Raw genomic sequence first — 13,921 nt, 5'->3', positions numbered from 1 at the left:
TTGGGTGTTCTATGGGTGAGGGACAAGAGGAGAAGTAGGGTGTTACAGTACTGAAATTTGAATTGGAGGCTGGCGATGTGGTTTGTAGTAATGGTGGTAGTTGTTGCAGTTTGTTAGGCCAGTGGATTTGTACTGTGGGTTCCCTGCAGGCCTCCATTACTAGTGCAGGCTTTGGGTTCAGCTTCTATGTGATGGTCAGCAGTTTTAGGGTGCACACTAAGATGCTGCAGTGCATTCTGGGTGGCGATGGATTGTTGCATGTGTAGTGTGAAGTGGGGTGGAGGTCCCAGAACAGACACAAGCAGAACTAGAGGAGTGTAGGAGGCTGTGCTCTTGAGAGCGTGGGGCATAGAGAGAAGGTTATGTAGGGCAGGTGAGAGCTGTCTTCTTGCATAAATAAATACAACTGAAAGACACTCTACATCAGCTTAGTTTCCAACACGATTGGCTTTGTGACACATCTGTTTATAACGACGTCTCCTCCTCAACACTATGCATTTACACTGCTACACCACTCTTTATATTGGCCTCTTTTTAACACACAGACAGCTCTTCACTCTGCCCTGATCTAACAGCTGATTTTTGTTTTCGTTCAAAACCGCAAATTCAACACAATCCTCCATTTGTAAAGGACTTTATTAGTTGTATGTACAGCAACACTGCAAGTTACCAGTCCACAGAAACTTCATCGGGGAAACACACTATAGGTATTTATTGAACATATACAAGAGCCTCAGCACAGAGATGCAAAATTAACAGAAGCTACACAATGACTCTTCACAGGACAATCTAGAAGCAAGGAAACGGCACAGGACAAACTGGGGAGGTGTAAAACAAGACGACACAGACTGTGGTACCTGGCCAACCAGTATCTATCCCTGTGTTTGAGGCTTGCTAATGCCTGATGCCAAGTATTTGTGTGCCTCACCCCCACCGTCTCTGTTTAAAAGATAAAATACCCTGTTCATCATTTGTCATCATCACCATCTTTATTTTATTTATAATTTGTTTGGCTGTTGCCTGCAGCCACATACACCAGTGCCCAGTCGTACAGGTGGGGTGTTGTCTGCTGCCATCTCAGGGCAACACCTTTGTTCACGCTTCCAGCAGCAGTGTCTCACCCGACGGCCAGAGCCCTGACGACTGCACCCACACTACTGCACACTGTTCCCTCACACTCACTACCCTGGAGCACACAGCCGGGGGGTCAGACACACCCTGGCACTCCTTATTCCAGTCTTAATTCACAGAGACAGACGGAAGCTGCAGCAGCTGGTCAAGGTGCCCATCCCACCTGTGGCACTGCTGCTGTCTGGACTGTTGTCAGAGTGTGTGTGTGTTTGTGTATAGGGTCAGTGTAGAATCTGTTGTGATCAGTTCAGACAGTGTGCAGAGTGAGTGTGTATAGTACAGTGTGTGTGGAGTACTGTGTAGGTGGGGTGTCTGTTAGCATATACTGTATATATAGTACAGTGTGTATAGTACAGTGTATGTGTATAATACAATGTGTAGGTAGTACAGTATACAGTGTGTGCACGCAGTGCCTCACAGGCAGCCACAGGTCTTGACCACCATGTTACGGTGCTTCTTCAGGATGACATTGTTGTTGTCGTCATAGAACAGCACTGAGATGGGGCTCAGCCTGGTCGGGGCACAGCACGCCTTTGGGACCTCGTCCGGCTTCAGCAGGTGCACCTGGACACACAGACACAACTTAATCATTCAACATGAACAAGAATAATAACGCTTAACAACACATCCATTTAATAATCAAATCTGATAATCAAATTAGTAATAATCAACAATTCCATCTGACTTTTATATCAAAAGCCACATATAAGAAGAAAAGCATACCAGTGTACTTCCAATAGGATTTGTCGATCTAAAAAAAAAAAACTATACCAACCACATGAATTGATATTAACAATTGTACTTTTGTTACCAAAAATTTAATTTGTTTAAAACTGCTGGCCATATCCTAATGTTTTTATTTTGTACACTGTGCCTTTGTGTGGAAAGTTGAGTGTTTTGAAGTGACCTTGCCCTGATAAATGGGAAACTACAAAATGTGCTCATTGCACAATGGTGTTATTCTTTTGCCGCTGAAGTGCCACGGCTAGCTTAAACCTTCCATTATGGCCTCTAACCTGCAATCGGAGGGTTACAGTGTCACACAGTAATTGGGTATTAGGGTTTTGCTTGTTACACATGTATAGTTTATCCCTGTTATATAATTATTTTAAAATAAACACAAGCTATAATTTATTTTGTATAGTCGTTCATCAACGAGTCTGAGTAGTTCAAGATGAACAGCTGGCTAGTTCAGTTCGCTACCCCCTCTTTAAGATAGAGATGTGTGTCCCCCCCCTAAAGAAACCTGCCAAGTTATGAATTGAGTCATATGAATTTAAACTTTCTGAAATGTCCAGCAACGACTATAATATAAAACATCCTAATAGAAATGGTACTAGTGTATGTATTTGACTGCAATTAATGTGTACAATGATATGTTAGTGTTTAATTGGGTTACAGTATATTAAACTGTAAAGTTCGTACTTATGCACACAAATTACACAACAATTTTCTTTTGTGGGTTCCTGTTCAAACAAACCTATGACATTAACTCAGATTAATCAAACTGCTTCCACATAGGCAACCAAGAACTTTGAGTTATGTTTCAGTGACTCAAATGAAGACATTAGGCTTAATTTACTAGAAAGAACTGAATCAATTTAATGGATTCAGTAAAATTACTCGAACTGCCAATCACTAATTGTCAGAAGGAGCAGGAAGACACATATTTTAATCAAATGTAATGCTCCTAGTATTTCTGGATAACAGAGTTGATTTGGGCTATGTTTGATAATTAACATATTTAGCCAACATTAGTGCAATATCTGGCAACTGTTCTTTTAATTGTCAGGTTTCTTGAAATGTGGGTTCTTAGGTATGGTAGAAAAAAACCGTGAGGGGGCAGTCACTCAAAACTTTAACTTTGCTGAGTTAAAGGTCTAGTTTGGAGCCCCCTGCATTGTTTTCAATGGGATGTTCGGTGTGTTCAGTAATTATTGATGTATCTGTACAAGAAGCACAAGCCACTTGGTATCATGATGAACCACTGTACAAAGGTTAGTGTGAGTATAACATGAGTGGTAGGAAGAGTTTGTGTTTAGACAGATGGAAGCAGAAGAATTAGGAGGATTTCTCAAAATAAAGTCTTCCATGCAGACTTCTAATGAAGACCTTGCAATAGCACAATACAAAATACAGATCCTTAATATAGAACAGGTAATGATAAGAACTTGAGACACGGAGAGACTCACCACTAGCTGGATCATGGCATGGTTGGTGGCGTTCATGCAGGAGCCCAGGGGGTAGAGACACTCCCCGTCACAGTAGAACGCCGAGTAGCCCTGCGGAGCCAGCACCCAGTCCTGCAGGACACAGGAGAGTAACCTTTCACTAACACTTCTTTACATTTGTATTTTTATCTAACTTCAAATGTATTTAAATGTATTTTGTTCTTCACATAGAACAACATTGCAGCAGTAATTCCTGGGTAAGAGAGAGAGAAAGACAGTGAAGGAGACTGAGACAGAGAGGGAGCGACCGACCGTGAGGGAGACACACAGGGAAAGGCAGAGAGGGGGGAAGCAGGCCCCTGTGTCAGAGTCGTCTACACAGAGAGACAGGGTAATAGAGAACTCGGACGCAGGAATGGGCTTGGTTCAGGAACTGGCAAGGTTCTTGGTCGGGGTCACAAAGGTCAGTCGATCGAGTGTACAGCAAAGGAAAATCCAAGAAACAAAACACAGGAAGGCAAGTGATGGTCAGTAAATGGGAGATCATGAAACAGAAATAATGCTTAGAAATGCAGCAAAGAAACTAACAAGAGTTAGCATTGAATCAAAGGAACAGGGCTTAAATACAGAGCAGAGGGAAGCAGGGGACAGGGATGAGTACTGTAGGTCCAGTGGGAGCAAAGAGTTGATGGTGCATGTGCACATGGTGCTGAGATGATGACCTCTGGAGGTGAACTGGGGAAGTATGGAGAGCAGATGTAACACCCTGGTCTCTCTCCACATGACACTGACCAGGGGCTTCAGCAAAGCCAGTCAGCTGCAGCAGCACTGTCAGACCCGGGCCCTGGCAGTAACTACCAACAAAACCCGAGTCATGATAGTCCAGGAGAAAGCCTCTGTTGTCTGGGCAGCACTGTCAGCTTTATACAGCTGGGTCTGCCCACCAGAGCCTCTGGGAGCTGTGACCTTGTGTTTTGTGCCATAAAGAGAAGGCTCTATAATATTAATCCTCCTGTAAAATTTGGCTCAAAATCTTCTGAAGTACAATTCAGACAATTTCTTTAGATAGGCTGTGAAGTGTGGGGACCAATCACCCACCAGCAGTTCACCCACAGAACATATACATTGAAAGTTATGCAGGGCTGAATTGGGCCTTTATCCACTAATTATTAACATTCAAAAAAGAGCACTGAAATGGTAATTTAAAAAATCCATCACAAAGCCCTGCAACACCAAGAGTTCGGCCCAGAGAAGAGTCCCTCGGCCAGGCGGTCCTGAAGCTCACTGAGCAGAGCAACACTGCGGTCAGTCGGCTACAGGACAGCACTGCCCAACTGCACTGGACCAGATTATAAAACACCTGGACCACTGGGACACCAACACTAACACAGAACACACTGGAGTGCTGTCGGACCCTAAAATGAAACTACACCCTGGCAGAACACCTGGTGCCGGTCAGACACACACAGCAGAGGCAGGTCCTGACCAGATACTGCCTCTTCTGAACTGTGAAAAATATTTCCACAGAAGGAACAACTTTTTTTTATATAAAATGTATTAGAACAGTCCCTCCCACCTGTGTTCAGCTGGGGAGGCTTTGAAAAACACCCTATATTGTCTGTGTCACAGATATTGATTATTTACTGGAATGTTGTTTATTGTATGATTTCTGTGTTAATTTTTTTTTTTTATAATAATAAAGGTAAAAAATTTGGCAATACAAGTATTTTTGTCATGTCAATAAAGCAAATTGAAATTGAATTAATTTCCGGCAGGGGGAGGACACCTACCTTCCAGCCCAGGTCGCTGAAACTGACATACAGCTCATGTCTCTTACACACCTGCCTGTCACTGTTGATGTGATTGTTATCTGAGAGACACAGAGAGAGGGAGGGAAATTACAGAGGCATTTTGTGTGAACAGTAACCTGGGGCAGGATCAGCCAGCACAAGACTCGCTGACTTACTAAGCACAGTCTCTGGAGTAAAAGTCAAATTGGATTCTTTCCATAATCCATCTGATCATATTTACACCCTACACACACCAATCGACAAATCTGTTAAGCACAATAATTTAAAAAGTGCTTGTTTTAAAGATTTCCAAAAAGCATTTGACTCAATGTGGCACAGAGGTCAATTATACATAGTAATTGAAAGTGCTTTAGGGGTAAAACATTAACAATTAAATCAATATACACTTGTAATACATACAGAATCAAAATTGACAACTAAACAGATTTCTTCAGACGGGTGTGGAGAGAGTCAGGGCTGCATCATGAACACAACTGTTTAACATCTATATCAGCGGTTCTCAAACCTGTCCTGGAGTACCACCTGCCCTGCTGGTTTTTGTTCCAACTGAGCTCTTAATTATTGAATTGAATGCTTAATGTAAGTAATTTGATTACATTTGACTCTGTCAAATTGTGTAACTTATAAAATGTTGGCTCCTTAATCATTTGTTTATACAAATGTATACTTAACTTAAAACCCCTACTGTTACAAATAATAAAAAGGCTCTGATTTAGGAAATGATTAGTTCAGTTAAGTAATTGAGAGCTGGTTGGAACAAAAACCAGCAGGGTAGGTGGTACTCCAGGACAGGTTTGAGAACCACTGATCTATATTAATGAGTTGGCCACCATGTTGGAGCATTCTGCAGCACCTGGCCTCACTCTGCAGGATACTGAAATGAAATTCCTGCTCTGTTCAGATGACCTGGTTCTACTTTGGCCCACTGAAGACCAGAAGAATGCTTAAAAATAAATAAATAAATAAACAATCCAGATCTCAGGGAAATAGATACAACCTCACATTAGGGATACATCACATAGATTATCATTTAGGTTTGTTCTACCAGAAATGTAAACCTGGCATTCTATGCCATAAACTGATAAATTCACATTAAAACAAAGAGATTGGCTTAAAGTCATTACCCTCTATGGCAGTGAGGTGTGTCCACTTACAAAACAAGATTTTTCTCAATGAGACCCAATTGAAACCCTGCATGCCGAGTTTAGTAAAACAATCTCTTGCATGTACTGAGACAAACTATAAACAATGCATGCAGGGCCAATATCCACTGAATCAGAACTCAAAAGAAGTTAACTGACCCCTACTAACACCTTACAGCCTCAAGACCAGATCACTATAAGATCAACTCAACAACAGTCAACAACAAAAACATAACTACATTAGCTATTGCGACTCACAAACAAACACAAAGCATAATGCAATACTATCTGCCATGATACCTGATGAAAAAAGAGACGGAGTCAGTGAGCAAAACCTGGCCACTGAAAAAGTACGAAAAATCATGGCTACCAAGAGAACAGTGGTCGTGCCAGCTCAATGAAATAGAGACAGAGCTGCTTTTTACTACAAAATGTAAAAAACACATTGCCCTTACTAGGAAAAACAACATTAACCCATTGTTCACAGGACTCCCTGACAATGCGAAACACTGTTTATTGCTGCCTGCCACTGTATGAGTGACAGTGAGTGACACAAAACTGTTTTCTGCTTTTTGTATTTGGTCATGCCACTAAAGCAAATTGAATTGAAAAAATGAATTGACAGAATGAGAGAGAACACACTATTTGCTGTAACACAATCTAAATTAACCAACCCCACCCATCCTCACTTAAAACCTGACTATCAGTAGAAGTAGTTTCCCATGAAAATCCCCTCCCACCTAAAACACACACACAGAACCCCCACACAGCACTGTTGGGAAACTAATCTCTCACACACTCCCTCTCTGTCTTTCTCTCCCTCCCTCTTCCTTTCGCTCCCGCTCCCTCTCACCGAAGATGCCATTCAGCCGGTTGGGGTGTGGGAGGTCGTACTTGATCTTCTTCTTGCTCTGCTTGGCATGGTTGCTGTGGGTGCGCAGGGCGCGTGGGGTGCGTGGCGGGGCAGGGGCGGGGCCAATCTGGCTCGCCCGGAAAAAGGTGACCATGAATGGCTGCTTGGAGCGAGGGCCACGCCTCCCCACCAGCCCCACCCAGCCTGGAGACAGAGAGCGGTCTAAGGCAGGGAGGGAGAGAGAGAGGGAGATGGAGAGAGTGAATTATTTTTGCAGTATATGATTCAAATAAAGGTATTATAAAGAAAATATAAAACATCTCTCCCCCCCACCCCCTCTCACTCTTACCCTCCTCACTCTCTGCATACAGTCTCAGCCCCAGGTTCCTGCTGGGCTGCAGTAGCCAGCGGTTACTGGCGGCCGTCACGTCAAACCCAAGCCACCCCTCCTGCCCTCCCGGCACAGATTGCATGTCCAGCAGCACCAGCTCTGGCTCCCTGGGGGGGTGGAAGACCAGTGTGTGCATCATAGGTCATGAAATCAGCAGCCAAGCAGCAACAGCAGACCCCCCCCTCCTCCCTCCATCACTCCCTCATGTCTCTGTCCCCCTTCTTTCTCTCCACCTCATCCCTTCTCTCAACCCATATGTCCCTCCCTCCCTCCCTTCCTCCTGTCCCTCTTCTCCTTCCCTATATCATATCATCCTCTTCTCTCTCCCACTCTCCCCCTTCCTCTCCTCACCCTTTCCCCCTCCCCTCCCCTCCATCTATCTCCCTCTCCCCCTCCCCCTCTCCCTCTCCCATTCCCCATAACCTCTCTCTCGATCTCACCTGTCCCTCCTCTCCCTCACTATCTCATACACGCTGATATGCAGGGTGTGGTTGGCCGAGCGTCGGCCCAGCCCTGGGCTCTTGTAGACACGCAGCTCCGCGGCGGTGACAGTCTCGCCCCGGGGGAGTGGTGGCCGCGGCGTCAGGTCGAAGCGGAACTCCTTCCAGTAGGGCTTGGGCTGCAGCAAGTCCCGCTCCTGCTCCACTGAGAGAGAGTGGGACAAAGAGAGGGTGAGGGTGAAGGCGAGGGAGAGGGAGAGGTAGAGACAAGTTCACTTTCATTGCCATCGATATACGGAAGACAGGACTATACAGCCCAGCCCAGCCCTCTCCTCTCCACTCTCTGCTCTCCCTGCTGCAGCTGCTGCCTCTCTCTGCCTGCCACTAATTGCAAGGTCTGGGGAGTATTTTTAGAGAGGCCTCCGGGCTTTATTTTTAAACAGTTGTATTTCTGTTTGGGCCTTTCATGTTGTGTTAATGATGGGCCGGTGCTCCGGCGGGCCTGTAATCTGGGCTGTGTGCGGCTCGTGCCCCTCGCAGACCTGTCATTTCCCTGCCCAGGCCCTGGCTGCTCTGCCTGCCCTGACTGAGGAGTGTTTACACTGGGACTGTGCTACTCTGAGAGTGTGTGTGATAGAAAGTGAGTGGGTGTGATATCTATCTATCTTCATTGTTAATAAACAACTCCAACAAAACAACATATTCTTAAGTCAGCTACAGAGTTTTGCTGTCAGATCCCTGTAAGAAATGCCTGATACCAGGGTGAGAATGGTGGAGACTTTATCAGGGGTGGAATACAGGATACATCCACAGCAACAACATGGGATGGATAAAATAGCAGTCACCACAGCAACTATCACTGCCCCCCCTGCTTCATTCTCTCCCTGCCTGAGGGTCCAGCATCCCCGGGGTGAGGAGGGGGCAGGAAGAGATTTGAGGATTTATAATTCAGACCCAGATAACAATCACACTAGACTGGCTGCATAACAGGAACTGTCTGAGTATCTGTCTGTCTGCCTGCGTGTTAGGTCAACACATCTTGCAGTATTGGTATATGGTTGTGGGTTAGTGCGTGTGTGTTTCTGTGTCTCCATGTGTACGTGCGCGTGTGTGGTCAGCAATTAGAGCTACAGGAAGTGATGTCTGCAGTTTTTGGAGCCGAGGACACTAGAGAGACACGCCCAAGTCCACAAGCTCTTACACACCACCCCTGCTGCCCTCCCCACGTCACACACATACCTCCACCTGCCCCACACCCCCCCGCCTACAGCCATAACTCCCACCTAAACAGCCTCATACACATCCTCCCTCCCTCCCCATCACTCTGCCTCCAACCCCCACTACTCACCCACGTTGACGAAGCTCATGACAGTGTCCGCCTCGCTGACCACTGCCCCCAGCGGAGGGGTGTGTGTGCTGAGCGTGGGCAGGCCAGTGTGGGCCGGGAGGGCACCTCCCCAGGGCCCCTCCTCCTCCACGCCGGCCGACACAGCATGGTACAGGTCCAGCATGAACAGGGGGGCGGCAGATGGGGGGCGCAGCGGGGGGTGGGGCCGTGGTCGCCCGGGCAACCCCAGGATGGACAGGATCTCCCTCTGCATCTCCTTGCGCTCCCGCACACTCAGTCTCCTCTGCAGGAAGCTGGAGTGTGGCTCCCTGCCCTCCGCACCACTCCAGCAGCCCCCCAGCAGCAGCAGCAGCAATGCCAGCAGGGGGAGGGAGAGGGGCCAGGGTAACGGCCACCCGTGCAGCCCCGACTCCTGGTGCTGGCGGTTCCTTTCCTGTTGGTGGCAGCCGCTCCTCCGCCTGCCTGTGTCCGCTGTGTGCTGGTTAGTGTGCCCACTGGAGTTGGAGTGGGAGTGGGAGCCGCTTCCTGCGTCCAGACGGCAGGCCACTCTCGCCATGTCCAAGAGTGAGTTAAATTCCTCCCCCTTGGATAGAAGAAAAAATCCTTTTCTCTCTCTCTTTCCTCCTCCCTTCTCTCTATCAGTCTCTTTCCTGCTCTCTTCTCCTCTGTTTCTATCTTTCCTGCTCCCTTTGCCTTTCTTTCTCACTCTCCCTTAGTTCACTATTTCACGTCCTCCCTCCCTCGCGCTCTCTCTCTCTCCTCTACTCTACAGCTGCACGAGTGTCCTTCTAAACCTCTCCGTCTCCTGTGTGAGCCAGGCACAATCTCTTTTCAGTTTCTCTTCGTCTCTCCCCGTTTCTGTTTCTCTCCTTTTCGTTGCCTCTCAGTCCCTCTGTCTCTTCTTGTCTTTCACCTAGTATGTCTCCGTTACTGAGTGTCTCTCCCTCTCTCTGCGGCTGCAGTCTGTGTGGCAGTGATTAGAGAGAGAGAGAGACACAGTTTCTAATCTCTCTATCTAAATATATCTCTCGTTATCTCGGTCCTCCTCCCTTCCTCTGTCTATCTCTCAATTGCTCTATTGCTCCCTAACTTTTCCCTTCTCAAGCTCTTCTTCTCCCTCTTTCTAGAAAGAGATTATTTTTAATCGCAAAAACCGCCTTCTCCTCCTCTTCCCTCCTTCACAAGAAACCCATTCACTGGAGAGAGAGAGAGAGAGAGAGAGAGGCAAGGAGTGGATGGAGGGAGGAAAAGAGGGAGGGAGAGAGGGGGGTGCTGTTTAGTTACAAAACAAACTAGTTTTCTTTAAGTCTTGAGTTTCCGCAGAAACCAAAATCTTAGCCAGAAAAATACTGAGTAATAATAATATTAATCAAAATAAAAAAATAAAAACAGACAAAATAAAACTATAAAATAAACAGACAGTACAACAGCAGGCGAAAGAGACAGACACAATCTCTCTCTCCCCAGACGCACAGTCCTGCTCCCTTCCTGCCACAGTCCCAGAGCCCAGGCAGAGGAGCGGCACCTGCTCAGACGCACCACTCCCCCACAGTGCCTCACCGTGTCCAGTCCAGGAGCTGCACGGCTCAGAGGGTCCCGGATGAGGACAGAGGTGTCCCACTCAACAGCCCCAGCCTAGCAGTGCCAGGACACAGGTACTGCCTGGGCAGGTACACAAGAGCGACTCCCTCACCTCGGGCACGGCTGCAAAGAGCACGGGATCTAAAAGCAACTCCATTAAAAAACAAAATAATACATATAATTAGATTACAGGAGTACAGCAACATCAATAAAATAAACACTCATTAAATAAAATTAAACAAATTATAATAAAATAAATGACAATTAACAGTTTCAGTATCTGAGCCAGTTGGCTGCTACTACTGCTAGTAATAATAATCATAATAATGACAACAATAATATTAATAATAATCTGCAGATCTGGTGAGTGTGATTGTGTCATGGCTGTGGTAGCAGTGTGGCACAGTGTTGGGAGCGTACAGAGAACATCTCATTCAAATTATTCACCAGTCCAGTCTCCTGCCTCCCCTCTGTCCCCCTCTCTCCCATTCATCTGTTCACACTCTGTTCCTCTGGACTGACAATTTCAAAACTCTTCCCTCCCTCCATCTCTCATTCAGGGTCTGCGAGTTTACGTCAGTGTGCTTGGGTCTCAGTCCAGATGTTTACAGGTGTGCCAGCGAGTCAGTCTGTGTGTGTCGGTTTGTGTCAATGTGGTTAATCAGTTCAGAGGTTTCCAGCTGTGTGCATGTGTAAGTCTAGATGTTTGCAGCTGTTCATGAATGCATTAGTGTGTGAGAGGGTTGTTTGCGGGGGTACAAATATTTGCAGCTGAGTGAGTGTGCTAATGTGTTGTGTGTGTTGGCATATTTTAATACGTTGTGTTGGTTGTGAGTGTGAGCGTCTGTGGTGGGCAGTATTTGTCAGAGATTTTGGGAAGGGAAGAGGAAGTGTGTCTATATATATATATATATACACACACACATGCGCGCACACACACAATGTGGAATGGGAGTGATGCCATGGACACCGCCCTTCCCTAACCCCATCCATCCCAGAAACCACAGGGCTGCAGCCACAGCAGGGTGAGACTCACACACACATTTACATACACACAAGCGCAGATACACTCACCCTCCCACACGGACACACACACACACACACAGACACTGACAAACTCCCACATTCATTCAAACATACACTCCCGCTACCAAATTAACATTCACACACACGTAATGACACACATTCATACTCTTACACACACTGAGACACAAACTACAAAAAATAAAAATAAAAATAACCACACGAGACTGAACTACATACATGTTTTCGTAGTTTTTTACTGCAAGCGATATTTTAATACAAAAAGAGAACAGAAAAAAAGATTGTTTAAAATCCATTTTATTTACCATTATTCATTTTTAATAATCATAATCTTTATCGTCCCCTGACAACCATTACTCCAGTGTGCCTGCCAGTCTCTAACACAAGCAGACGGCACATCCTCTCTTCTCTCCTTCCCCAGCGAGGAACAAAAGAAGCAAACTACACACTGCCTGCCCCCCCTCCCTTCCAAAAGGACAGTCAGGCAGGCTCAGGTGAGGGGGCACGGCTCAGAAGATAAATAAATAAAATCGAATTGACCCAGACGTCAGTTCAGCTCTGGTTTGCCCAGACTGGATTGCCTGTACTCAGTGCTGTAGTATAGTGCAGGGGACCCAGTCTGTAGCATCAGGTGAGTCAGATGGCCCAGTATAGTGTAGAGGGAGAGGGGTGAGGGGAAAAAGGGAGACTGGGGCTGATGTGCCACTCTTTCTCACTCTCTCTATTTTCTGCCGCTCCATAATCTGCTCTCTTTCTGTCTGTCAGTAACTCATTCACCCTCTCCCTCTCCCTCGCCCCCCCGTCAATCCAGAAAGAGACGCACTAACAAGAGAGCGAGAGAGATCCTCACAAAGAATCATACAATAATAATAATAATAATAATAATAATAATAATAATAATAATAATAATAACAAAAATCCAAATTTATTATAATGCACTCTGGCCAGTGATACAATACTCCCAAAATAAATAAGTTTCTGCTTTTTCTTTTCTTTTTTCCCTTAAAAAATAAAGAAAAGACAAGCCCACCCCACCTCCCCCCTAAAAAGACGATTTTATTTATTTTTATTTAATTAACCAGATAATAGTTATAAAAAACAAAACACAAAAACAACAGTAACATTCTGGGCATCTGTCCCTCTGTACAGAAGCTCAGTGACCTAGGAGTCAACCTTCTGCTTGGCCTCCCTGTAACACATTGTGACTGAGCTAAGAGTGACACACACACACACACACACGTCCCGCTCCGCTCCACACACAAACAGCCCGTGGCCATGTGTCACTCTGTCGCTATGACATCATGAGCTTGGGCCATGACATCACTGTGACGGCAGTGCAGGCTGTTGGCTGTGGTGGGGGGGGAGGGCAGGGGGAGAGAGAAGGAGCAGAATAGAGGAGGGGGGGACTTTGTATGCGCAGTCGCCATTTTGTTAAAACACGCAAAACACAAAGAGCAAACATGGAGTAGATACAAGCCCCCCCAAGCCTTATGTCTTTCTTTCTCTCTCTTCCCTCCTGCACTCGCTTATTCTCTTATATCCATGTTTTATTTGCGTTTCATCCAGCTGTGAATGTCTCTGCTGAAAAGGAGTGCTGTCCCTCCAGTCACAAGGACGGTATCCATGGCAACAGCCAGGACATTAGAAAAGTGCTGCAGGGATCTCGCATCACAGTGACGGCCCTGCGTGTCGACCACACACGCACACGCACGCGCACACTACACAGCACGTCTGTAGTCCAGTGGACGGCACCGCGGGTGGGGGTGGGGGGTGGGGGGAGGGCAGTCTTGCAGCTCCGGCTTCATGCCGCAGTCTGTCTGTCTGTCCTCGAGTCCGTGAGTCCCTCTGGGCCCGTCGCTGCCTTCAGCTCATGCAGTGCAATTGCAGCTCTTGTTGTCGTCGTTATGGTTGTTGTTGTGGTCGTTCATTCACAGATCTCCTGGGTGGTGGTGTCGTTGTTGTCGTGGTGATTGAATCGCTTTTTTTTTGTAAACCAGACAGAGGAGAGA

General features: G+C 46.4%; 2 protein-coding genes across 14 annotated transcripts in view; both read right to left on the bottom strand.

Annotated features, from left to right (window-relative positions):
- Positions 1-693: 693 nt before the first annotated feature.
- On the bottom strand, positions 694-10,371 carry bmp8a (bone morphogenetic protein 8a). The gene is made up of 7 exons (XM_066717209.1): positions 9,288-10,371; positions 7,940-8,144; positions 7,458-7,606; positions 7,109-7,330; positions 5,093-5,172; positions 3,324-3,434; positions 694-1,695 (listed from the first exon to the last, which is right to left on the bottom strand). Exons 1-7 carry the CDS (start codon positions 9,841-9,843, stop codon positions 1,546-1,548), a joined length of 1,473 nt encoding a protein of 490 aa, XP_066573306.1. The 5' UTR covers positions 9,844-10,371; the 3' UTR covers positions 694-1,545.
- Positions 10,372-12,132: 1,761 nt separating this feature from the next.
- LOC136763300 (microtubule-actin cross-linking factor 1) overlaps positions 12,133-13,921 on the bottom strand; it is a 129,576-nt gene continuing 127,787 nt past the window's right edge. For all 13 annotated transcript variants that reach the window (XM_066717195.1, XM_066717203.1, XM_066717198.1 and 10 more), the window contains one exon: positions 12,133-13,890. The gene's annotated coding sequence lies outside the window, so the exon portion shown is untranslated. The remainder of the gene's footprint in view (positions 13,891-13,921) is intronic.

This window comes from Amia ocellicauda, chromosome 11 (assembly GCF_036373705.1).
Source record: "Amia ocellicauda isolate fAmiCal2 chromosome 11, fAmiCal2.hap1, whole genome shotgun sequence".
NCBI lineage: Eukaryota > Metazoa > Chordata > Actinopteri > Amiiformes > Amiidae > Amia > Amia ocellicauda.
This window is presented reverse-complemented; position numbering and strand designations above follow the sequence as displayed.